Source organism: Oryx dammah, unplaced genomic scaffold (genome assembly GCF_014754425.2).
Source record: "Oryx dammah isolate SB20612 unplaced genomic scaffold, SCBI_Odam_1.1 HiC_scaffold_19, whole genome shotgun sequence".
In the NCBI taxonomy this organism is placed as follows: domain Eukaryota; kingdom Metazoa; phylum Chordata; class Mammalia; order Artiodactyla; family Bovidae; genus Oryx; species Oryx dammah.
Window position 1 is genome coordinate 77,854,789 of NW_024070203.1, and position 13,232 is coordinate 77,868,020.

Below are 13,232 nucleotides of genomic sequence, written 5' to 3' on the forward strand. Positions count from 1 at the left end.
AGGGATCGAACCCAGGACTCCTGTATTACAGGCAGATTCCTTACCATCTGAGCCACCAGGGAAGCCTAGTTAATATTTATTGGGCTTTTATTATGTGTCTAGCAGCATTTTTCTAAGTGTTTTCTACATGCTGATTCTTTCACTCTTCACAATCCAGTCTCTGAGGTAGGTAGCATGAGTAGTCCCATTTTACAGACGATGAAACTGAGGCCAGGAAAGTTAAGGCTGCTGGACCATCAGGCTCATAGGAATCCCAGGAGCTTCCGAAGTGACTGACTGCTAGTGAGCCCCTGGGCCTGTGTGTGAACCTGGCCCTCCCATGAGCCCCCGACCCGGGTACACTCACGGCTGCAGGTCTTGCCGTTGGGGTCCAGAGTGTAGCCCCGGCGGCAGCGGCAGTAGTAGCCCTCCTCCGTGTTGATGCATTCGTGCTCACAGCCCGGCTTGTTCAGTGCGCAGTAGTTGATCCCTGAAGGGAGAAAGGGCAAACACTCCTTCAGGCTTGGGGCTTCTCCCAGGGCTGAGGTTGGCCCCTCCCAGTAAACATTCAGTAAGGAAGGTGCTCCACAGGACACAGACAGCAGCTCCTGTTCTGCACGGGGTTGTTTGGGAGAACCGGGCACCTGGGGTATGTCCCTCTGCGCTCTTCCTCAATAGATGAAAATGCTGGTGAAATGGGTTGAGCGCCATGGTTCCTGGCCCATCTCCTCCCAAGAATGATGGAAACGCTGGGAAAATTCAGTCTCTTCTGCCAGTTAACCTGATTACTAGGGCTCAAAGCATGTATGGAGCTGCTGCTGGCAGTGACATCTGACACCCACATGGGACGGCAGAATAAACAGCAGCTGATCTTGCAAGACACCCAGCGATTTAGGAGAGGCAGGAAAAGGCAGTTACACTGAGAAGGGTCCAAATCCCCACTGGGTTCTGAGTGAGAGCGTGACACCATCCATAATGAAGAAACTGGAGAAGACGCATCTCTGATGCTGGCCCAGGTTGTTACAGCTCTGCCCTATTCACCCCCATCCAAGCTGCATTTCTGCCGGCAGACATCAGCAGCATCACCACCAGCAGTCAATTAGCAGTTTCATTTTCTGGTAGAAAATGCTAAAACCACCAGCTGGGTCACTCCCACTCCCACCCCCACATACAGAGAAGGTAATGGAAGAGACAAAGAACTATAAAGGGAAATAAAATGAGCTTGTGGAGGGCCTCTGTGAGACTGGTCAGCAACCTCAGGGGCTGAGCTGGAGCCATTTAGCTGCATTGTTCTTTTTCCCGGGGATGTGGCAGACACTGTTGGTTGCCTTGCCAACCAGCATTACCCTGTCTTCCTGAAACCAGAACCCTGACCCCCAAGGCATGAGTCATGAGTGGCATAAGCCAGCCTGGCAAGCATGTTCTCCTTTGCCAGGAATTGGTCTAGAGGTGGGAAGATGCCTAGTTCTTGCCAACGAGACAGAAGAATTTACTGCGGCCCCTAGGAAAGATGTCTCTTCCTGAGAAGACAAAGATGTATGAAAAGAAATGAAATGAAACCCATACTCAAAGGACCTCAGACCATCCCGTAAAGGGTCCATGCTGTGCCCTCCCACATGACTGGTGGATGGAACTTTCCATGCACAGAGAAGAAGTGGCTACAGACTGCAGACGGAGAAGACTCCCATGACCCGCAGGGGCTGGCCTGAGAGAAGAGATGCCGCCATGACCCGCAGGCCCTGGGCACGCCCTCTGTACTTCAGGCCTTCTGCACGAGGAGAGCAGACTATTGTTCGCTGTGTGCAGCTATCAGTTCCTCAACAGCCTCACCTGTGTGAAACAGACGTGAATGTCAGAAAACAAGGAGTGAGATTCTAGCAATAAAACACCGGCCACAGGCAAAGAGCCAAAGAGCCAAGTAAAGAGACACAGAACACAAAGGGCCCCACAGACTGGGCCACGCAGTGCAGAACCTGCAGGAATCTCTCCATCACCATCAGAGAAAAGTAAAAGGATCCTCAGTAAGTGCTGTTCTAAAAAGCCAGCATTCAGCCACTGTGGAAAACAGTATGGAGGTTCCTCAAAAAAAAATTAAACCTAGAATTACACGTGATCCAGCAATTCCACTTCTGGGTTTATACCCAAGAGAACAGAAAGGAGGGCCTTGAACATATCTATGTTCACAGCATCTTTATTCACAATGACCTAAAGGTGGAAGCAACCCAAGTGTCTACTGAATGGATCAGCAAAATGTGGCAAATACAGAAAGTGGCATATTATTCAGCCTCAAAAAAGAAGGAAATTCTAACGTGGAATGAGCCTTATGGTAAGTGAAACGAGCCAGTCACAGAAGGACAAATCTTGTAAGATTCCACTTATATGAGGTACCTAGAGTAGGCAGTCATAGAGATGGAAAATAGAATGGTGGTTGCCGGGACTGGGGGAGAGAGGAGTGCGGAGTTACTGTTTAATCAGTGCAGAGTTTCAGTCTGGGGAGATAAAGTTCTGGAGCTGGATGGTGAGGATGGTTGCGTAACAACAAAAATGTACTTAATGCCACTGAAGTGAAGTGATGTGAAGTGAAAGTCGCTCAGTCGTGTCTGACTCTTTGCAACCTCATGGACTATACAGTCCATGGCATTCTCCAGGCCAGAATACTGGAGTGGGTAGCTGTTCCCTTCTCCAGGGGATCTTCCCAACCCAGGGATCCAACCCAGGTCTCCGGCATTGCAGGCGGATTCTTTACCAGCTGAGCCACAAGGGAAGCCCAAGAATACTGGAGTGGGTAGCCTATCCCTTCTCCAGAGGATCTTCCCGACCCAGGAATCGAACTGGGGTCTCCTACACTGCAGGCAGATTCTTCACCAACTGAGCTATCAGGGAAACCCAAACTGTGCACTTAAAAATGGCTACAGTGGTAAATTTTGTTCAGTAGGCAGTCACTTGAGTTGTGTCCAACTCTTTGTGACCCTATGGACTGTAGCCTGCCTGGCTCCTCCATCCATGGGATTCTCCAAGCAAAAATACTGGAGTGGAGTTGCCATGCCCTCCTCCAGGGGATCTTCCCAACCCAGGGATCAAACCCACATCTCTTCATTGCAACCACATTCTTTATCACTGAGTCACCCAGGAGGCCCCTTATTCTGTATATTTTACTGCAACTTTTAAAGGGCCAACACTATCTTTAAGAAAGATTTACATACTCGAATTAAATTCAAAAACATGAAGATTCTTGGGGCTTCACTGGTGAATCAGTGGTAAAGAGTCCTTCCCCCTGCCAAGGCAGGGGACATGGGTTCAATTCTTGGTCCGCAAGGATCCCACGTGCCATGGAGCAACTAAGCCCGTGGGCCACTAGAGCCTGGGAGCCGCAACTACTGAGCCCACCATGTGCCACAGACCCGAAGCCCGCAAGCTCTAGAGCCCATGCTCTGCAACAAGAGAAGCCACCGCAATGGGAAGCTCGAGCACAACCACTAGAGAGTAGCCCCGGCTGGCCACAACCAGAGAAAGCCCCCCCACGGCAAAAAAAAGACACAGCACAGTCAAAAACAAACAAATAAATAATTTAAAAACATGACGATTCTTAAAAAGGTTAGCACTCAGCTATCTGGCAAACAGCAGTTCCCAAACGCCTCTTCTCCGATGGCTCCTTGCCACAGAGGTTGACCTGTAGAGAGCTCTGTCTTCTTTATGTGCTTGAATCACAGTTCTTCACATGTATGTAAGTTACTCATTCATTCGCTCAGTATTCACTGGGTACCCACTATGCCCCCTACCTCTGGTCCAGTCTGCTCATTATCTGTGATGAGCTACACGTGGGCTGGGCTTGGGTGTGGGTTTATCTGGCAAAGCCCGGAGTGTCCAGTAACCCTGAGAGATGAGATGGCTGGGCTGTCAGCAACTAAATGGCACGTATGAGCACCAGCTCAAAAAGGAGCTAGAGACCTCACTGAGAAGGTAAGACATAAAAACACGAGAGATCAGAGATAGGTCACTGCAGACTGTCATGCCAACTGAGTGGCACAGAGAGTGAGTTTTAGAAAGATGGGACAGGCTACAAAATGTGAAAGCAGAAAGTCATGCTCCTTCAGTTTAGGAAATGGAGGTTCGGAGAAGCAAAAGCAGTCTGTCCAAGGTCACATGGCCAGGATGGGTGACACTGCCAAGACTCGCCCCCCTTACTCAGCTCAACCTGTGCACCCTGTACCCTGCTGCTTAGAGTGTGATGCCTTCAGTAGGGGCAGGGGGCCAGCCTCGGTGCCAGCGTGAGCAATCCTGGAGTCCCACCCACCTCTGACTCCACCCTGGGGTCCCCGCCTGGACAGTCAGTCCTGGGCTCTATGTTCTGCATCCTTGCCTCAGTAATTTATGTTTTAAGTCGATGACAGCACTTTCCAGAAAAAGAAATTATGCCTGGATGAGGAGAAAGAACAAATCCAGGCCAAGAGTGTTTTCTTCAGTAGGATTGTGCCTTGAATTCCCAACCCCCACCCCGGTTTAATTGGATGACATCAAATTCCTTTGAAAAATAGATTTCTTATTAGATTTGCAAACAGTCCACATCCATCAACCGCCCATTAAATGTAAATGGCTGTACACTGAGCTTGAGATCTTTAACGCTCTGAAGATACTCAGGCTCCTAACAACCAAGCCCAGATTTTAAACCCCATTTCTCTGCTTCCTGATCCCACAGAATGCTCCAGAGAGGCACTGAGCGCTCACTTTTTGTTAGCAGCTGTCTGCCATAATCGCCGGCGTGCACACATCAGGGCAGGGGTGGCTCTCAGAGGTATCTCTGCAGTGGAGGGCTGGGTTTGCAGCAAAGACAATGGAAAAAGTAACGACGAGGCAGGATGTTGAGAGAAGGGCTGATGAGGACATTGGGTTTTAAGAAACAAATTCCATTTTTCTTGGATGAAAAACTAGGGCACCTGGCTAAAGAGGAAATGGAGCTATCCCTGAATATATATACATGAGTGTTAAGGACTCTGGGCTGGAGACAGGCCTGTCTCCAGGCTAATTTGTGGTGATCACACTGCTTCCAAACGGTCACTTCCTCTCCACTTATCCTTCTGTTCTTGGCCTCTCTCCTCCCTTGATAACGATGCAAGCACTGCCTTGGACCCTTCTCTTATTCCAAGTGCCTCTCCAGGCAGGATGTGGAGGGCGGGACAGAGGGCAAGGGAAACTCAGATGACTGTAAGTGATGGGGAACTTCAAGCCAGTTCCCCTCCACCAATGGCCACATGCCCAGCTCACTTCCTCCTCCCTCCACTAGCAACACACAGTGAAGCCTGCAACTCCAGTGACTGACTTGGAGCAGATCTAATTTTCCCCCATGGAAGAGGTCTAGGTCCACAACTGAGTCCCACTGGTGAGTGATTTTTCCCTGGGGGTAGCCAGCCGCTGACACACTCGCCCCAAGAAAAAGGTGTACATAGCACAGACGGGAGCGGCCGGGCTGGCCTCTCCCATGGACTGCAGGCATGTGTGGTCTGATGGAAAACAGTCTATCTAATTGTTTTCACATTCTGAACCTCCCAGTTAAAATTCCCATCTGATGCCTGAACGTCGCCAGAGTTTGCATCCAGGCAAGGTGGTGGGAATTCTCTTTTGTAAGAGAGGCTCAGTTGCGAAATACGGGCTCTGCCACCTTTAACCACCCAAGGTCTCACATGTAGTAGAGTGAGCACGTGAGTCCACATGTGCTGTGGGCAGGCTGTGGCTTGTGGATTCAGCTCAGTAGCCCACGGTGCTTTTCAAAAAACGATGTATGGTCAGCCTTTTGAAAATCCAGTCCTGTGGTGCAGAACACTGCTGCACCCACCACTAGGAAGCAGGGGATGAGGGATATGTCCCTCAGTGGGAGTTCCAGAGAGTTCTGTGAGTCAACAGTTGGGAGAATGGGGACAGTTCGGTGTGCATATGTGTGGCCTAACTTTGGGAATGCTTTTTGAAAAAAAATCACAACTTACGTGCCTTGCAAAGGCCACCTTTCTAACAAGATTAATTCAGATGATAGTTGCCATTTCTCCAGGATGATAAATCTCAGAGATCCATGTACTCTTTCATTCATTCACTAAATACTGTGTCACACCAGCATGTGCTGAATACTTGAGATGTTGAGGTTTCACAAGTGAGAAAAAGAGAAGAATCGCTGTCCTTGTAGACCAGGGAGGCTCTCAGGGACAGGTCACTTAAAGAGATCCCACTGGAGGTTCATGCTCTAGATGCCCCATAAAGCCCTCTGAGGTGCCAGAGGACACCATCTGAGCCACTCAGCACATCCTTAATATCACCCTGCTGACACCAGGCGCCTCTCCAATGCTGCGAGGATGCCCCAGAGTATCCTATTTTTTTTCTTCCTTTATATCAAGGAAAGATGCAATGTCCCCCTTCTTAGCGACCCTCAAGGGTCTCATCTTGAGACCTCCCTGGTGGTCCAGCAGCTAAGACTCTGAGCTCCCAATGCAGGGGGCCTGGGTTCCATCCCGGGTAAGGGTACTAGATGTGATATGCCACAACTAAAGATCCTGCATGCTGCAACAAAAATCAAAAATCCAGCATGCTGCAACTAAGACCCGGCACACTCAAATAAATAAAAGTAAACATTAAATTTAAAAAGTGTCTCATCAGGTAGGACCGGAAGAAACCAGCTCCTTTTCCCTCCAACTCTGGACCCAGCCTTTTCTTTCTCAAAGCCCCAAATAACGTGTTGTAAGGGTAAGCAGGTGGGGACATGCATCCTCATTTCAGATAGGCGAGAGCTTCAGCTGGTGCCTCAACTTCACTAAAGGAAACCAGTGGGCAAACCCAGTCTATGCACTGGCTAAAAATCACCCCCATCACAGGATCAGGCGAGACAAAAGGTAAATTACGGGGCAGAATGATGTCAGTGAGCACAAATGCTGAGACCAAGCACATCTGCTGGAGATCTGCAAGAAAACGGAAAGCCAACGGGGCCATCTGTGGAACAAATCCCTTTTCCACACACAGTGCAACTTACTTCTGCAGGTCTTCTGGTCGGGATTCAGGGTAAAGCCTTTTAGGCAGCGGCAGGCATAGGAATCATCTGTGTTAACACACTCGTGCTGGCATCCATGGTTAGGTGAGGCACAGTAGTCTATCTCTGCAAAGAAAGAAAAATCGTAACAATGAACCAAACTAGAAATCTAGCATAGGAAAACCAAAGGACTCGCAGTCTTAACTTTCCCTAAACAGATACATTCCTGTGACCTCAAACACTCAAAACACTCAGGCCATCGAGGGATCTCTCAATGAAGCTATTTCTGTGTTTAGGGATACGGCCTCCCAGGAAGAGGACTTTCTTGACATATTACAAGATGTTTATGCCTTGTGAAGAGGCTTTCCTTGTCCTGGTTCGTGTCAGAGCCACCAAAACGTAAGCGTTGTTTGTTGTGTTGCAGGCTGGGAAGAGGGAGCCTGGCTGAATGTTTTATAGAAGGCATGCAACTGAAACAATGACTTCAAACCACTTAACTGAGTGAAACACTTAGCCAAGCAGTATACAAAATCAAATCCTGGAAAAAAGAAGGCCTGACAGTGAAAGGCATCCTTTGAGGCAAAACACCTCCCTGTTACATTACTGGCCTCATCTGCACTTAAATCGTATCAAGATTTCACATCTCTAGGTATACAGTGTGGTTGTTTTTGTCACTAAGCCATGTCCGACTCTTTGGGGACCTCATGGACTATAGCCCATGAGGTCCTCTGTCCATGGGATTATCCAGGCAAGAATACTGGAGTGGGTTGCCGTTTCCACCTCCGGGGGATCTTTCTGACCCAGGGATCAAACCCAGGCAGGGAGATTCTTTACCACTGAGCCACCAGCAAAGCCCAAGTACACATTAATTTAAACCAAAATAGAAAAAAAGGTCACAAGGAATTTTTAATAATGAGATATTATTGTGTAAGTATTTTGTAGATATGGAATGGGGCTCTTCTACTGATGGGTCTGAAACTTGAATGCATTGTCTAAAATTGCTTGAAATAAGTGGCCACTGATGGGGTCTTAAGAGAAGTCTTTTTGTTTCGATGAGGGTTTTCATTGTTTCAAGGAACATATGAACTACATATATTATTTTTATAATGAAACATTTGGTATAAATGAGTTTTCCCAGCCCATACCAAAGGAAACAAAATGAGTGAGAGAAAAGTGCACAGTATTCTCAAAAGGAAAAATATTGAGAGGATGCCAACTCTTCCCAATTTAAAGTCATGGAAAATTTTAAACATTAAAAAAAAAAGAACAGTATAATAAATCCACATGTATATCACTTGGCTTCAAGAGAATCAGTCTACAGCAAACCTTGTTTCCTGTATACTCCCATATCCCATGCGAAGATGCCATATAACTTGAAGCTAAACCCCAGATGTTATATCATTTTGTCCATAAATATTTCATAATGTATCCTTACAAGACTGGAACTCTTTAAACATATAACTGCAATACACAATCATCTATAAAGTATTTTTTTTTAAACTTTCTTATTTGGAAATGATTTTAAATTTACAAAAATTACAAACATAAAAATACAAGCAGACAGGTAAAAAGCACCTATAGACTCTCTATCCAGACTCATCTATTGTTCATATTTACCCCATTTGCTTTATCATTTGTTCATCTCTGAATTATTTGAGAGTAAGCTATACACACTTGTTGTTTAGTAGTTCAGTCGTGCCCAACTCTTTGCGACCCTGTGGACTGTAGCCCGCCAGGGTCCTCTGTCCATGGAATTTTCTAGACAAGAATACTGGAGTGGGTTGCCATTTCCTTCTCCAAAGCTATACATATTGCCACCTTTTTTCCTTAAACACAGAGCACTTCCTAAGAGTAGGTATCAGTTCAGTTCAGTTCAGTCACTCAGTCGTGTCTGACTCTGTGACCCCATGAACTGCAGCACGCCAGGCCTCCCTGTCCATCACCAACTCCCGGAGTCCACCCAAACCCATGTCCATTGAGTCGGTGATGCCATCCAACCATTTCATCCTCTGTCGTCCCCTTCTCCTCCTGCCCTCAATCTTTCCCAGCATCAGGATCTTTTCCAATGAGTCAGCTCTTCGCATCAGGTGGCCAAAGTACTGGAGTTTCAGCTTCAACATCAGTTCTACCAATGAACACCCAGCACTGATCTCCTTTAGGATGGACTGGTTGGATCTCCTTGCAGTCCAAGGGACTCTCTAGAGTTTTCTCCAACACTAGCATTCAAAAGCATCAATTCTTCAGTGCTCAGCCTTCTTCACAGTCCAACTCTCACATCCATACACGACTACTGGAAAAACCATCTAGCCTTGACTAGATGGACCTTTGTTGGCAAAGTAATGTCTCTGCTTTTCAATATGCTGTCTAGGTTGGTCATAACTTTCCTTCCAAGGAGGAAGTGTCTTTTAATTTCATGGCTGCAATCACCATCTGCAGTGATTTTGGAGCCCAGAAAAATAAAGTCTGACACTGTTTCCACTGTTTCCCCATCTATTTGCCAGTGATATAACCACAGTGTAGCCATAACTTCATAAATTTACATTTATACAAGACTTTTATTTAATCTACCATCCACATTTTAGTCTTCTCAGTTGATCTAATAATATTCTTTGTAGTATTTTTCTACCCTCTAGTATAGAATATAGTAAAGGGTCAGAGATTATATTTAATTTCATGTATGCTTAGCCTCCTTTAATCTGGAAACCATGTTGTCTGTTGTGACCATTTAAATTAAAATGGAATGGAAACAGCCTAAATGCCCATTGACAGATGAATGCATAAAGAAGGGGTGGCGTATACAGGTATATAAATAATGGAATATTATTCAGCCATAAAAAAGAACAAAATAATGCCATTTGCAGCAACATGGATGAACCTAGAGATTATTGTATTAGGTGAAGTAAGTCAGAAAGAGAAAGACAAATACCATAGGCTAGCACTTCTATGCAGAATCTAAAACACAACAGAAACAAACAGATCTATGAAACAGAAACATACTCACAGGCGTAGTGAACAGACTTGTGGGTGCTGGGGAGAGGGAAGGTGGGGAGGGGAGGATTGGGAGCTTGGGATTAGTAGATGCAAACTAGTATGTATAGGATGGATAAACAGGTGCAGAGCACAGGGGACTGTATTCAGTATCCTGTGATAAACCATAGAGGAAAAGAATATGAAGGGCATATACACATATAGCTGAATCACTTGCTGTACAGCAGAAATTAAACATAATATTGTAAATCAACTATACTTCAATAACTTTTTTTAAAAAAATTAAAACATTTTATTTTACATTTCAGTTTATTTTTCATTATACTGAAAATATAGGTACAAAGAGATATTAACATTATATATACTTATCATTTCATATATTTATATGTGAATATATATAATTTCAAAGTAAGAATAACAATTCTATTAATGCTAGGGCTGCTGGAAACAGTTAAAGCTCTTTTGTTTTTTGGATATCTGCCACTTGGAATGTAACGTCAATATATTCCATGCCCATCACTTAAAATAATTCTCTTGGTGATTATGCCAACAACCTGATTTACAGTTAGGCTCATTTGCTTCCATTTGTGTTTTGTAGGCAATTCTCCAACACCAATTTAGAGCCCTGTAATTTAATTCAGTTCTGACACTAACTACCTAGAGTTAACATCCAGTCTCACAAGGTAAAGTGTAAGGTCCCAACAAGACTGCCCTTACTTCAGACACCAGTTTTCAGGGGGGTGCCCAGCCTACCTTCACTTCTGCACAGCTACCTACAATCCTGGGGGTACCCACAACTAGTTCCTCTCAGTAGAACTCAGGAAAGTGCTATACTTACAGTTACCATAATCCAGATGGTTTTAACTCTTCCTTTCCAATCTAGATTTCATTTCTTCCTTTCTTTTTCACTTCCTTATTACAATGGTTAGAATCTTAGTTGCTCAGTTGTGTCCAACTCTTTGCGACCCCATGGACTATACAGGCCATGGAATTCTCCAGGCCACAATACTGGCAAGGGTAGCCTTTCCCTTCTTCAGGGGATCTTCCCAACCCAGGGATCCAACCCAGGTCTCTGGCATTGCAGGCGGATTCTTTACCAGCTGAGCCACAAGGGAAGCCCTCAGAACCTTACAGGCTGTGCTAAATAGAAGTGGTGAGAGTGGATATCCCGTTTTACTCCTCATCTAATAAGGAAAGCATTCAGTCTTTCATCAGTCAGCATGACGTTAGCGGATAATTTTTTCACTGATGCACTGATCAGACTGAGGCAGTTCTCTTCAATCCTAGCTTGCTGAGAATTTGTTTGTTTATTTTTTTAACCATAAATGAGTGTCAGGTCTTGCCCAGTGCTCTTTCTGTATATACTGAATTGGATCATACAGTTCCTGCTTTTAGTATGTTAATGTTTTAAATTTCATTAATCAAGCTTTGAATGTTAAATCATCCTTGAATTCCTGGGATAAATCTCAGGAAGTATTATCCTCTTCATATATTGTGGAATTTGCTAAAAACAAAGATCTGTTGCATGTATTTCATGAAGGATATTTGTGTCATTTTCTTTTCTTATAATGTCCCTTTCTGGGTTTGGTATCATGCAGGCCTTAGAGAATAAGTTGAAGAATGATCCTTTCTCTCCCATTTTCTGGAAGAATTTGTATAAAACTGGCATTAGTTCTTCCTCAAATGGTATAAATTGGTAGAACTTACCAGTTAAGTCAGCTAGCCCTGGAATTTTCTTTGTGGGAAGGTTTATAAGTACAAGTTCAATTTCTTTTACTAGAGAGAGGCCTATTCAGATGACCTATTTCTTCCTGAGTTCATTTTAGAAGTTTGTGAATCCAACAACATGTAAAAAAGATTATACACCACGACCGAGTTGGATTCATCTCAGAGTCACAAGGATGGCTCAGCACACACAAACCAATCAATATGATACACCACATCAACAAAAGAAAAGTAAAAAATCACATGATCATCTCAGCAGATGCAGAAAAAGCATTTGATGAAATTTAACATTCATTCACGATTAAAAACTCTTACCGAAGTGATTACAGAGGCTATTTATGACGAACCTACACCTGACATAATACTCAGTGGTGAGAAGCTGAAAACCTTCCCACTAATATCTGGAACTAGACAAGGATGCCCATGCTCACCACTTCTATTGAACATAATACTGGAAGTCCTAGCCACAGCTACCAAAAAAGAAAAATAAATAAAAAGTATCCAAACTGGAAGGGAAGAGGCAAAACTGTCATTATATGCAGATAACATAATACTATATATTTTAAAACCTAAAAACTCCACACAAAAACTAACAGAACTGATAAACAAATTCAGCAAGGTAGTAGGATACCAGATTAACATACAGAAACTGGTTGTATTTCTTGACAGTGACAGTGAAATGTCAGAAAGGGAAAGGAGAAAGGCAGTTCCTTTTTAAAAAGGAATTAGATCAAAAAAAGATAAAATACTTGGAATAAATCTAAGGAGGTGGAAGATTCATATGCTGAGAACTATAAAACACTGTTACAGGAAACTGAAGATGATTTAAAGAAATGAAAAAATATCCTATTTTTATTGGATTAGAAGAATTAATATTGTTAAGGTAGCCGTACTACTAAAAGCAATTTACAGATTTAATATGATCCCTACCAAATTACTCATGATATTTTTCACAGAACTAGAACAAATAAACCTAAAATGTATATGGAAGCATAAAGATTCCTAAGCAATCCTGAGGAAAAAGAACAAAGCAGAAGACATAAGACTTCAGAAAACAACTATAAAGCTACCGTAATCAAAACAGTATGGGGAACTCTCCTGGTGGTCAAGTGGTTAAGAGCCTGCGCTCCCAATGCACGGGGCCTGGGTACAATCCCTGGTCAGGGAACTAGATCCCACAGGCCGCAACTAAAAATCACATGCTGCAACTAAAGATCCTGCATGCTATAGCTAAAGGTCCCTTATGCTGCAACAAAACTGAAGACCCCATGTGCTGCAACTGAGACCCAGCATAGCCAAATAAATAAATTAATTAAAACAAAATATTTTTAAGAAATCAGCATGGTATTAGCACAAAAACAGACATATGAGTCAATGAAACAGAATAGATAGCCCAGAAATAAATACACATACCTATGGACAAAAGAGGTAAGAATATACAATGGGGAAGGTGTTCGGAAAGTTGGACAGTCACACGTAAATCAATGAAGTTAGAGCATATCCTTACATGATACACAATAATAAACTCAAAACT

The 13,232-nt window shown here is 44.2% G+C and overlaps 1 protein-coding gene across 2 annotated transcripts in view; it reads right to left on the bottom strand.

Annotated features, from left to right (window-relative positions):
• The window catches only part of MATN2 (matrilin 2), a 147,214-nt gene that overhangs the window by 33,150 nt on the left and 100,832 nt on the right, over positions 1 to 13,232 (bottom strand). For both annotated transcript variants that reach the window (XM_040261013.1, XM_040261012.1), the window contains exons 6-7: positions 6,989 to 7,111; positions 347 to 469 (exon numbers count right to left, since the gene is read on the bottom strand). In XM_040261013.1, the coding sequence (XP_040116947.1) occupies positions 347 to 469; positions 6,989 to 7,111 (246 nt within the window). The remainder of the gene's footprint in view (positions 1 to 346; positions 470 to 6,988; positions 7,112 to 13,232) is intronic.